A 13,582-nucleotide genomic window follows, 5' to 3' on the forward strand; every position below is an offset into this window, starting at 1 on the left:
TTCATAACATCCTGATAGCAATTTAAAATACTTAATTTAGCAGGAATGTTACTCCCCACCAACTGCCACTGTTAGTATATTTTGCAGGGTTCCCTTCTAGATTTTTCTCTCTGTGTTAGTATCATGTCTAGTCACCACCTGAAATTCTAACTAACATAAGAGCTTTATCATAATTTGACTCATGCGCTTGCTATAAGACCATTTTTGATCATGATTTGACCGGCTACATTCTTAATCTGTCTTCATTTCCTCCCTTACTTGCATTTCCTTCTTTGGAACTAGGGTCACTCGTCAATTTTTTGTCTTTGTTTTAAGAATAACTTCAGAAGCTGGGTGCTGGTGGCTCATGCTTATAATCCTAGCTACCTAGGAGGCTGAGATTCTGAGGATTGTGGTTGGAGGCCAGCCTGGGAAGGAACATCTGTGAGACTCCACCTCCAGTTAACCAGCAAAATGGTGAACTGGGAGCATGACTCAAGTGGCAGTGTGCCAGCTGTGAGCCAGCTAGCTGGCCAAGTAAGAGCCCTGAGTATGAGCTCTGGTACTGGCAGAAAAAAAAAAAAAAAGAAAAAGACAATGCAAGAACGGCAGAAATGATCAGTATATCATTAGTTCCTCCTCTACATATAACAAATAAAGTATCATTTTTCAAATGTAGTCACTTTGAAATAAGAATGTCCATCGGGGCTACAGATACATTCTTGAAAAAAGAAGCCTGTAGCATCTACAGAGAGGCTACATAAAACCATGAGATTACTTTTATTACTTTTATTCTTTTTTTAGTAGCATGTATTAATTGTGCAGAGGGTTTCATTATGATTTTTCCACACATGCCTTGTTCAAATTTACTCCCTCTGTTACTTTCTTTGCCCTCCTTCTATTAAAACAATTGGTCTCATTATTCTCTTTTCATGCACTGTACAATGTAGTTCGATCATAATCATTCCCCACCCTTTCCTCTCCCCCTCCTGCTAGTTCAATCATCTTTAAACGTCCCACCCCTTCCCTCCTCCCATTCTTTACTGGTGTCATTTTTTTGGCTAGTCCTGGAGCTCGAACTCAGGGCCTGGGCACTGTCCTTGAGCTTCTTTTGCTCAAGGCAAGCACTCTACCACTTGGGCCACTTCTGACCTTTTCTGTGTCTGTGGAACTGAGGAATCGAACCCAGGGCTTCATGCATGCTAGACAAGCACTCTACCACTAAGCCACATTCCCAGCCCTGGTGTCATTTTCTCAAAGCTTTAAGTTGTTGTACAAAGGAGTTGCCATTTAACAAAGCAGTTTATGAATACAAGAACTCATTGCTCCCTTCCCTCACTCATCTTGATTTTGTACGATATACATTCATGTCACTTTCCCCTCCAACGATCTGGATTCCACTTAGAAGAGAAGAAAACAAGCAATATTTATATTTCTCAGACTGGCTTATGTCATTTCACACCATGATTTCCAATTTCATCTATTCTTTCTGGGAACAACTGAATTTTATTCCTCTTTATGGCTGGATAATAAATACTGCATTATGTATACATACTACATTTTCTTTCTCTGCTCACCAGTGGATGGGCATCTTGATGGATTCATAGCCTGGCTACGGTAGATAATAGCCAGCAACTACCACGACTATTACCATTATTACTGCTCTAAACATGAGCGTGCGGTAATGAGATTGCTTCTGGAGTGAAAGAGTTCCTCCATTTCTTCTGTAGGTGAAATGGCTCCAGCAACAAGAAGTGAAGCGCAGGGTGAAGAGGCAGGTGCCCAGAGACTCACAGTCCCTTTATTTCAACGACCCCATTTGGTCCAATATGTGGTACCTGGTGAGTTGGGGTGTGGTCTCTCTGCAGGCTGTGTTTTTGAGGGAGGCTGACTTCTCCAGCCGTACTAACTCCTTTACAGGTGCAGTGTAAAGCCTCTCCCCTTTGAATGGTAAATAATTGTGCGTCTTCGCTGACGTACTTGAGAGGTGAGGGAGGGCGGGAGGGATCAGGTAAGGGCAGGGAGGAGATGGAGGGAAGGAGGGAGTGTGGGCAAAACAGTGATAATATTCAGTGTACATATGTGGGAATGGAGCTAGGGAAACGAGGAATGGGTGGAGTTGGGAGAAATGGGGAGAATGATGGAAGGGGTGATGTGGATCAAGATGCCTTGGACCCACAGCTGACACGTTGGATTGAATCCCCTTTGCACCACTACTTAAAGACAATAAAATGATCATTGAAAGAAAGAACGAAAGTCCAGGAAGCTGGGTGCCAGTGATTAGGCCTGTCATCCTAGCTACTCAGGAAGCTGAGGGGTGAGAATCGAGATTCGAAGCTAGCTTGGGCAGACAAATCTGAGACTCTTATCTCCAGCTAGCCAGCAAAAGCAAGAACTAGAGGTGTGGCTCAAGTGGTAGAACACCAGGTTGAGAGAAAAAGCTGGGTGATAGCACAAGCTCTCAGTATACTGGCAAAAAGAAAAGGAAGGAAGGAAGGAAGGAAGGAAGGAAGGAAGGAAGGAAGGAAGGAAGGAAGGCAGGCAGGCAGGCAGACCAGGGAAGGCTGTGTAAGAAAGCAATATGATGGAGCCATAGGCTTGACTCAGTGGTGAAGACCTGTGCTAGACAGAGCACCTGGCAAGTGACAATCACCTAGGATGACAACAAATTCCTGGGTGCAGAGCAGCCAGGGAGCACATGCTCACTGCGCTCCCCCGCCCCGCCCCAAACTCCTGGAGAAAGTCTCTGCTAGGGCAGAGGCTGCCATGGGCTCCCGCGTGCTTACCCAAACACGTGAGCGTTATATGTCACCAGGGTTCACCCCCCGCAGCCTGAGTGTTCTCTGTGCTAACAGCATTGCGGGGACAGGCACGGGCGCTGCCGGTCAGAGATGAACGTCCAGGCGGCGTGGAAGCGGGGCTACACGGGCAAGAATGTCGTGGTGACCATCCTGGACGATGGCATCGAGAGGAATCACCCGGACCTGGCCCCGAACTATGTAAGTCAAATCCCAGAAGTGCCATGCGGTGACAGTCAGCCGTGCACGGCATAAGATAGGTGCACATTGAAGCACCCCTTCTTTGCCCATCTGTCCTTACATCCTGTGAACGTAGGCAGAAAAGAAAATGTCACAGAGAGGGCTGGGGGCCATTCTGCCACCAGTGACTGCCCAAGAGAGCAGATGGCCCACCTCTTTGGGGAGTCACATGAGCATCTAGAAACTTCACGTGGACAATTGCAAGGTTAAAACATGGGCTGAGGGCTCACACCTGTAATCTTGGCTACTCAGGAGGCTGAGATCTGAGAATCGAGGCTCAAAGCCAACTCAGGCAGACTCTTAATCCAATTAACCAACAAAAAGCCGGAAGTGGAGGAATGGCTCAAGTGGTAGAGCACCAGCCTTGAGTGAAGAAGCCAAGTAAAAGCGCACACATACAATACATGAGATGGTTGTTACAATACAGAAACTGTGTGTAGTTATTGTTTATTTTCCAATAGGCCTAAAAAAAAAAAGATAGTTTAACAGGACTATGTGGTCTCTCTCCACTGACCAAGATCTAATTCCCAGGATCCTTCTGCAAGCTATGATGTCAATGGAAATGACTACGACCCATCGCCCCGCTATGATGCCAGCAACGAGAACAAGTAGGTCCCTGAGCCCCACCCCACCCTCACCTCTCTGTTCCTCTCCCTGCAGCATGGCAGCCATTGAGTTCCCACAGAGGCGTGGGACAGGTGCCAGACTAGGGTCCTGTTCCACCTGCCTGAGGCCATTGGGAACTTAGCTCAGGTTTGGAAACGTTTCAGGCATTTTGGGGGCTCTGGCGGAGTTTGCCTCTTTCTCTAGGGTTGTCATCTCTGGTGATCGGCTAGAAATGGATCGTGTTGTAGGCATTGTTCTCCTCCCCTATCTTGTTGGAATGTTTTTTTAAACGGCCTTTACCTTGCTCAGGGCTGATGGCTCACACCTGTCATCCTAGCTGCTCAGCAGGCTGAGATCTGAGGATCGAGGCTGAGCACCATCACCAGCCAGGAAAGTCTGTGAAATTCCGATCTCTAATGAACCGCCAAAAAGCCAGAAGTGGAGCTGTGGCTCAAATGGTAGCATGACAGTCTAGAGCAAAAAAACCCCCAAAACCTAAGGACAACCCCCAGACCCTGAGTTCAAGCCCCAGTACTGACACTTAAAAATCAACAAATCGAAGAAAGCTTCCCCTCAAGCCTCCCTGTTCTATGCCCGGTCCCTGCAGAGCTGCAGACACCCAGGCTTCGGGCTGCTTTCCCTAACTCACATCCCAAGGTGCCCTTCATGCCCAGCAGTGAGGACGCCTGGGGCCCAGGGGCCTGTGTCCCGCTCACACATCCAGGGGCAGAGACATGTGATCCACGGTCCAGGGGCGGTGATCCTTGAAGGGCAGGGCAGGATTGAATCCCTGCACAAGCCATGGCGCTGTGTGGCACCCACCCCCTCCCCCCCAGAGCAAGCGTGGCCTTGGGGCTGTGAACGCCCAGAGAAGGAAGGGTGACTTCCCTCCCCTGGCCTTTGTTAGCCGCTGCTCTAAATGTGAATCCACAACTTTCGCCCCCGGTGGACTGTGCTCAAAGATGGACTGCCTAGAGTCCGCTCTGCCTTGACCTGTGCTGGAGGAACTGGCCTTGTGTGGCGTTTCAGAGTATGAGGTCATTATTGAGGAAAGCAATTATTTTTCTTTGGTAATTTCTTTATCATACATCAGCAGCTATTGAGTGTTCAACTTTGTGTGTGTGTGTGTGTGTGTGTGTGTGTGTGTGTGTGTGTGTGTGTGTGTGTGTGTGTTGCACTGAGACTTGAACTCAGGGTCTGGGCGCTGCCCCTAAGCTTTTTTCCCAAGGTTAGTGCTCTGCCACTTGAGCCACACCTCTCCACTCCTGGCTTTTTCGGTGATGCATTGGAGATAAGAGTCTCATGGGCTTCACCTGCCCACACTGGCTTTGAACTGCAGTCCTCAGATCTCAGTTTCCTGAGTAGCTAGGATGACAGGCATGAGCCACCAGCACCTGGCAAGTATTTAACTTACAGGCATCTTCCTTGTGGGTTCCTTGGGGGATAGAAATGCCTGGTCCTGGCGTGGTGCCATGAGCACCCAAAACAGAAGTATGGTTTGTGCCACATGATGTTAGTGACAAGAGGGACAGAGCCTAGGCAGCTCCAGGCACAGCACAGCAGTGACCTGATGACAGCTTCTAGGAGGCAGAATCGGGCTACGGGCACAGGAGCCCCAGACTGACTGGGGTGAGGGTTCGCAGCTCGGCATCGCCTGAGTGAGCCGGCCTTCTGCACCAGGCAGACAGGGCCCCGCAAAGCATGCTGGGTGCTCCCACAGCCATGGATGATGCTCAGGAGATGCAGAAGCTGCACCAGCATCCCCCCCCCCCTCACAGAACTGAGCAGTGCGTGGAGTTATGTATGGGCAGGTGCAGACCTGGGGCTTCATTTTCTCTTCTTGTTTTGACCCACCTTTTTTTTCTTTTTCAGACATGGCACTCGTTGTGCGGGAGAAGTCGCTGCTTCAGCCAACAACTCTTACTGCATCGTGGGCATAGCATATAATGCTAAAATAGGAGGTAAGCGTGAAGCTGGGAGCCCAGGGCTGCCCCCCCCCCCAGCGCAGGGCTCAGGCTCTGCAGCCTCTGCGACCCTTTGACCGTAGCCATAGCTGTAGCTCTGACCAGAAGCAGTGAAGTCAGCTGTGCCGAAGCCCAGGCGGCCAGCGCAGAGGCCCAGGCCTCGACCTGGTGCAGTGGATCCCTGTCTTGTCGGAAGACCCAGCTCAAATGCCATCAGCTGGGAGCCCTCTGTCACTCGCAAGGCCTGGCCAGCCCAAGGCAGCTGCTCACCTGCTCGGCCATCAGTCTGTCTTTTCTGCTGTGGTCCTCTCCCACGCCACGCCTTTGATGGCCCTCTGTCAGTTCCCAGACAATCTTGTCTTGGGACCGTGGTTTCTCCTACTGACTCCCCTCAAGCCTGCAGACCCACTTCTCCTGCCTCTGTCCCAGGCTTGGCATTACCCAAATGCCATTTGTCAGAGTGCCCTCCACAGTGCGGCTCTCAGGACTGGCTGGCTGGTATAGCCAGGTAAGGTGGCAAGGTGAAGACGGTGAAGGAGACGACAAAGAACAGCCCACGGACACTGTGTGAGAAATACAGCTCGTTACTAAATAGCAGAGGGCTGGTGCAGAATTGTGGACGTAAAGTTAAAGAATCTGGAGCAGGGGGTGGCTGGGAAGGTGGCTCAGTGGTAGAGCACTTGCCATGCCTGAATGAGGCCCTGGTTTGATTCCTCAGCACCCCATAAGCAAAAAGAAAAAAGCGGGAAGTGGTGCTGTGGCTCAAGTGGTAGAGTGCTAGCCTTGAGCTGAAGAGCTGAGGGACAGCGCCCAGGTCCAGAGTTCAGGCCCCATGACTGGACCCCCCCCCCCAAAAAAAAAAAGAATCTGGGGGGGGAAACCTGCAGGCAGGGCTTAAAATAGGAACTTTTTGAAGTTAATGCATTGAAGATCTTTTTGTTGTTGTTGTTTATGGTTGTACTGGTATTGAGCCCAGGGCCTTACAGTCTCACTTGGATTTTTTGCTCAAGGCTAACGCTCTACCACTTGAGTCATACCTCCAATACTGGCTTTATTGAATGGTTAAGGTGGAGATAAGAGTCACATGGACTTTCCTGTCTGAGCTTGCTTTGAACTGCCATCCTCAGATCTCAGCCTCCTGAATAACTAGGATGATGGGTGGGAGCCACCGGCTCCTGGCTTAAAGCCTAGAGAGATCTTTAAAGACAACCCAGGAAGCCCCTGAGTCCTCTTCCTCCCCCCCTTGTGGCTCACCCCAATAAAACAGCTGAGCAAGTGTGCAAGGTCCTGAGTTCAGTTCCCAGTACTGGCCAGCCCAAGCAGCAAAGTGGGAGACTCTTATCTACAATTAACCACCAGAATATAGGAAGTAGGAGTTATGGTTCAAAGTGGTAGAGTGCCAGCCTTGAGCAAAAGAATACAAGGACAGTACCCAGGTCCTGAATTCAAGCCCCATTACCAACCCAAACAAACAAACCAAATCTGAACCTGCTATTCTAGGACTTCTTGGGCAAGCGATAGGTGGTCAAATGCTTATTTGTGAAGAACAGGAGGCTAGGAGACATCCAAACTCTGGGAAAGCATGTGGCCAGAATGATTTCCCAACACTGTTTGCCATGCTTTTCATCTTCAAAAAAGCCAGAGGGAGGTGTGTGAGAAAGGGAGCATTCACGTATTTAGGATTTTTGTGCCTGTGCTGGTCCTAGGGTGTGGTACTCTACCCCTTGAACCACACCTTTACTTCTGGCTTTTTGGTAGTTGATTGGAGATAAGAGTCTTTTGGACTTTCCTTCCTAGGCTGGCTGTGAACCACAACCCTCCAATCTCAGCCCCTTTAGTAGCTAGGATTATAGGCAGGAGCCACCAGTGCCCGGCAATGTGTTTAGATGTTAATAAGCAGCTATTTCCCCCAGCACTGACCAGCGGCCAGCAGAGAGTGGGTAAATATTTTCAGTAAAAACCTGCTGCTCCAACATTAGCGTCAAATGCGAGCGGCTCTTGGGAAATGCCAAAGAGAAGAAAAACAGTAGTCATTTCTTTAATGAAAAAAGAAAGCTCCATTTACTATAAATTGCTGGGGACAAAAATCATCTGGACAAGTCACGTAGATGGCAAATTAACTCCCTGTTGTTTCGCGCACTTACGGATTGCTTCGCTGCCTGCTGGGTTCAGAGCTCACAGAGGGCTAGAGAAACGGGGCCGCTCTGTTCTGAGGACCTGGCTCTGGGCAAGGGCTGTGGGACCGTGAAGGAAGGGCGAGGGGGCTTCCTTAGGTCTGAGCACTTTGTGGTTGAGTAGACAAGTCAGAACGTTGCTGGGACTCAGTCTCCCAATAGATAATTACAGGCGCCGCAGAAGTTCAATCAGAAGATGGTTTGACTGACTTTCAATACTACATGCATTCCTATTGAATTACCCAAACACACACCACACATGTATGTGTGTTTATACATATAGTTGTGTTTAGACAATTTAATATATAATATAAATAATATATGTATATAGCAATATATTATATATGTATGTGTGTGTGTATGTGTGTGTATGGGTATGCTAGTACTAGGGCTTGAACTCAGGAACTCAGGGCCTTGTTCACCTGGCTTTCAAGGCTGGCACTCTGCCACCTGAGCCACAGCTCCACTCCTGGCTTTTTGGTGGTTAGTTGGAGGTAAGAGTCTCACAGATTTGCCTCAAACAATAATCCTCAGATCTCAGTCTCCTGCTTAGCTAGGATTATAAGCAGGAACCACTAGTACACAGCTACCCAATAATCTTTTTTTAAAAAACTTGTTAGAATAAAGGTGATGTACAGAGGGGTCACAGTTACAAAGCCAGGTAGAGAGTGCAATGTCACCCCTGCCCTCACTCTCTCCGTTTTTCTCTCCTGTCTCCCCCCCACAAGTTGTAGAGTTCATTTTCAACATAGTCTAGTGACTATCACTGCCCAATAATCTTTTAAGTACTCTGTGAGAATTTGCTGAAATAAATGATTCGAGAAGTCTCCTGATAAAGGTAAAATAAAGCAAAATAAATACAATAAAAATAAAGGTCCCCCTAGGGACCTGCCACTCCTTCTCCCCCAGTTTCTAAGCCACAGGATCGTCTAGGGCCAGACAAGCCTAACACGTGCAGTCTCTGAGGAAGCTCATCCTCAAAGAAATGGGAAGTTCCGTGGCACAGGCCTAGAAGCCCAGTAATTTGGGAGATGGGGAGATGGTGAAGGGAGGCTCATGGCTGGAGGCCAGCTTGGGGTGGGGTAGGGAAGTAAGCTAGTAAAAACCCTATGTAGAAGAAAAAAACGTGAGCCAAGTGTGGTGGTCCAAGGTTACAATCCCAGCTAGCTACATGGGAAATGTAGATGGGAAGATTACAGCCTAAGACCACTCCACCCCTTCCGCTCCCTAGCTACAATGGAAGACTCTATCTGAAAAATAACTAAAGGAAAAACAAGGCTGGAAGCCACGGCTCAAGTTGTGGAGCTCTGCCTAAGCCAGTGTGAAGCCCTGACTTGAAAACCAAGTACCACCAGAGAAAAAAAGAAGAAAATAAAAAAAGAGGAATAGGAAAAATAAGCAAACACATGCCCCCGCCCCCCAGGAGTCGGTCACCCTGCCCTAACCAGCCTGAGGAGGAGGAGGGCAGGAGAGACACACGACGCACCCACCCTTGCTTATTGAGAAATAATGGGTTTTGCCTTCAGCAAATCAATGGCGATGCCAGAGCCACGAAGAACAGTTCACGGGATCCAATCTCAGCTTCCGGTCTATGACTTGTTCTGCTCACTAATCCCGAATTTAATGAATCCACAGAGAGTTGTTTGCACAAGACAAGTGCATTCTGCTGTATGAATTTGTTTTTGTTTTTAAATTCTGGCCGGGCACCCATGCCTTATGCCTGTACCACCAGAATCCTAGCTACTCAGGAGGCTGAGATCTGAGGATCATGGTTTGAAGCCAGCCTGAGCAGGAAAGTCCATGAGACTTATCTCCAATGAGTCATTCAAAAAAATAAACTGACAAAAAAAACAAAGCTGGAAGTGGAGCTGTGGCTCAAGTGGTAAAGCACCAGCCTTGAGCAGAAAAGTTCAGAGACAATGCCAAGGCTCTGAGTTCAAGCCATAGGACTGGCGTGAAAAAAATTTTTTTTAATCTGACAATTCTTATTACCCACTCAAGACAGTAAACAGGGCAGTCTCTAGCTCTAACTATGCCCCATGCCACTACCTTGTTTGAGTGGACTGGTACTGGGTGGCGTCTGGCCAAGTCTTTCTTGGCTTCCTGCACTAGCCTTCATCTCCATCAGGTACAAAATGCAGCTGTAGCCAATGATGTGCCACCAAGGTGTGGGCGTGGCCATCACACCCTGGCCAATGAGAGGTGGCCCACCTCAGGTGGGGTCGAGTTCATTGGGTTTTCTGACTCTGTGTGTGTGTGTGTGTGTGTGTGTGTGTGTGTGTGTGTGTGTGTGTGTGTGTGTGTGTGTGTGTGTGTGTGTGTGTGTGTGTGTGTGTGTGTGTGTGTGAACTCAGAGTCTGCTCTTCCTTGGTATCTTCACTCATGGCTGGTGTTTTACCACTTGAGCCATACCTCTACTTCAAGCTTTCTGCTGGTGAATTGGAGCTGAGAGTCACTACGATTTCTCTGCCTGGGCTGGCTTGGAATCATTATCCTCAGATCTTTCAGCCTCCTGAAAGATCATGCTTGAGCCACTGGTACCTAGGACTTCTTGGTCTTCTCTACTCTGAAGCTTTGGCATTTAGGGCGTTTGCTCACCCTGAAGAGATTGTCTCTTCTGGCAATAGCCGATTCCTAGGGATAGTAAAGGAGTCACGTAAGAGTGAGTCCTGTGCAAAGCAATCAGTGCAGAGTCCACACTGCCAGCTACTTCCTGTAATGGACTCTCCTGACCACCAGTCCTCTGGCCTCTGGGGCCCAGCATCAGATGACCTCGTGCCTAATCTGTAGATCCTGCTGAATATTCCCAACCAGGCAGGCTCCAGCCTGGTCAGCCCGCCTTGCCCAAGGAAGTCACAACAAAACTCCATGTTTCCCCTCCATCCTGTCCTCCTGGCCCCCTCCCAGAACTTCCCATGAGGCCTTGCGAGGTGTCCTGTGCCCTGCCCTCTGGGGACGAGTGAGTCACCAGTGGCCCTGTCTCCTCCTCACAAAGCCAGAGAAACCTAAACAAGAACGAAAACCACGCTGCTCTCCCACAGTCAGATTTATTTCCAAATCATAAAGACCAGCAGATGCTGAGACCGACTCTGTCATGCTCTCTACACGTGGGAAGAGGGCCAGGGCCAAAGATGAGCTCCCCAGGGGCTGAGCCACTCTGAGCTGGCAGAATGGACCATGGCAGAATGGCCTGCTATGGTCAGAGGGAGCACGTGCCCCTCTGTTCACCCCCATGTGCAGGAGGTACCCCCTGAGGGAGTATGGGGCTGAGATGGAAGAAGCCAGGGAAGTAAGACTTCACCCTGCCCTGAAGAACCCCAGAGACAAAGCTCCCCACTGCAGTGGTACATGGGCATCTCAGGGGCCCCGGCCCGAGCGGCCAGAGGCATGGAGGAGCTAGCTTCACCTGCCCTTGCGGGGAGGAGCTGCAGCAAGGAAGCTTGGGGTATGGGACATAGCCCCCCAAGGCCCAATAAAGGGGCTGTGGCTGTTTCTCATCTACTTCCTGATGGCTCTGGCAGAGCCATGGGGTGCTTAGGCCCAGTGGGCAAATCCTTTGATGAGAATGTGTGTGGGGGGGATAAAAGAGGGAGGCACTGGTTCCTAATACCAAGCCAATCTCCCCTCCCCCCAAAAAATTAACTTCCAGTGCATTTGAAATGTGCTGGAGACCTTTGAAGATTAATCTAGAGCTTAAACGGTTCTCTTAAAACACTCACCAGCTTAAACTGCTTAATGGAATCACTAATGAGACTGAATTCTGTGACTCCAAATTAACATAATTAATCACTGTGTGCTGCGGATTAATTTGGCTGTTATGTACTTAACAGTTCCATGCTTGTGGAAGGAAAAGAACATGATTCCGTTCCCCAATCCAAATATGGAGCAAACAAAAAAACAAAAAAAAAACAACCAACAGAAATTTGGTCAGGGCTGTTTACTTTTCTTCCCAGAAACAGCTTGAGATGCAGGATGCACATGCAGATGCAGGGTAAGAAAACAGCTGGGAAAATGCAAGATGAGAAAACAGCCTGGGAGGATTCAGGATGAGTACACAGCTAGGGGAGGGAGACTCAGGATGAGTACATATCCTGGGAGGACTCAGGATGAGTATACAACCCGGGAAGACTCAGGATGAGTATACAGCCAGGGGAGACTCAGGATGAGTATACAGCCTGGGAGGACTCAGGATTAGTATAGCAACTGGCTGGGTGGTAGCTGGCCCCACAACTGACCCCTCCCCCCAAAAAAGTCACAAGACTTTCCTGCCTCACTGGCTTCAAATCACAATCTTCATATCTCAGCCTCTTGAGTAGCTGGGATTACAGGTGTGAGCCACTGGAGCCTGGCATAACATCATGGTACTAGAGGGAGACTTTGCATCTTCTTCTGGAAGCAGTGCTTTTTCCTTTGTTGTTGCTATGCAACGGGAGCATCTCACGGTGTGGCCTGTAGTATCGTTTCTGGTCTTGCACACCAGCCAGCACAGAGGAGCGTGCTTCCTGAAATGACTTGGGAGGAGCCCCATGGCTCAGTGTGACCCAGCCCATAGTGGACATAGGGATCCAGGTACTGACCAATGCCCCCCCCCCCCCCCCCGTGTGCTTTTAGGCATCCGCATGCTGGATGGCGACGTCACCGACGTGGTGGAAGCCAAGTCACTGGGCATCAAACCCAACTACATCGACATCTACAGCTCCAGCTGGGGGCCGGATGACGATGGGAAGACGGTGGACGGGCCCGGCCGACTGGCCAAACAGGCTTTCGAGTATGGCATTAAAAAGGTGGGAGTTACAGGAGAGCTCCTGGGGCGGGGGACAGGGAGAGACAGGAGGAACAGCTAAGAATCCAGGAGAACCAGCCACAGGGGGAAGCAGGCCTGGCCAGGGCTTCCTTCAGTACTCTGGGGAGCCTTGAGCCACCAGGGCTCAGGAGAGCAACAGTGGATCAGCTGGGGCAGAAGGTGTCACGCTTTCCTGGGAGGGGCAGCTTGGGATCCGCCCACCCAGCCCTCTGTGTTGGAATTCTTTTTATTTTATTTGCCAGTCCTGGGGCTTGAACTCAAGGCCTGGCTGCTGTCCCTGAGCTTTTTTTTTTGCTCGAGGCCAGCACTCTACCACTTTGAACCACAGAATCATTTCTGGTTTTCTGGTGGTTCCTTGGAGATAAGAGTCTCACAGCCTGCTCTGGCCAAGCTGGCTTCGAACCTGGATCCTCCTATCTCAGCCTCCTGAGTGACTTGGATTACAGGCATGAGCCACCAGTGCCTGGCTTGGAGCAATTATGTGGGTCCATCACAAGTGTTTGCTAACCCAGTATCCTGCAGGAAGCCAGGATCTGAGCCCCAAGCCCAGCTCCACCAGCAAGCCTCCCAATCTGGATTATTTAGATAGTACTTTTACCACATGCAAGAGGCTGGGGAAGGTTGGTAGGCGCCTCTCATCCATTCTGGATCGTGCGGCTTCGAGAGGCTGGAGGCTGAGACGGGATAAGTGGAAATGGACCATTTTCACACGCAGGGTGGCAAGGTAGAGTTGAGTGAGGACAGCTTCTTGGAGCGAGCAGACAAAGCTGTGGTGGCCCAGGGAGACACAGCTGGCTGAGGAGTGTTGGCAGGGAGGAGTTTCCACAGGAAGCCCAGGTGTTCTCTGAAGGACGGAGAGGAAGGGTTTGGGGGAGTCACGCGGCACGTGATATGATTTAAAACAGTTTGTGGAGGAGGGAGGGGCGAGGAGGGAAGGAGCAGAGGGGAGGAGAGGAGAGCAGACCGCAGACAGCACACACTTGGGACACTGGACCACTTTTTAAAAATCTCTGGGTC

General features: G+C 49.9%; 1 protein-coding gene across 1 annotated transcript; it reads left to right on the top strand.

Annotated features, from left to right (window-relative positions):
• Positions 1-1,709: 1,709 nt before the first annotated feature.
• On the top strand, positions 1,710-12,545 carry LOC138804777 (proprotein convertase subtilisin/kexin type 6-like; the record flags this gene model as incomplete). Its single annotated transcript, XM_069989209.1, has 5 exons — positions 1,710-1,820; positions 2,835-2,978; positions 3,549-3,625; positions 5,496-5,584; positions 12,373-12,545. Coding segments are annotated over 5 exons (594 nt in total), but the record flags the coding sequence as incomplete, so codon positions are not given.
• Between the last annotated feature and the right edge of the window lie 1,037 nt (positions 12,546-13,582).

The sequence above is a fragment of the Dipodomys merriami genome, unplaced genomic scaffold, assembly GCF_024711535.1.
Source record: "Dipodomys merriami isolate MVZ:Mamm:240054 unplaced genomic scaffold, mDipMer1.0.p SCAF_3720, whole genome shotgun sequence".
Classification (NCBI taxonomy): Eukaryota; Metazoa; Chordata; class Mammalia; order Rodentia; family Heteromyidae; genus Dipodomys; species Dipodomys merriami.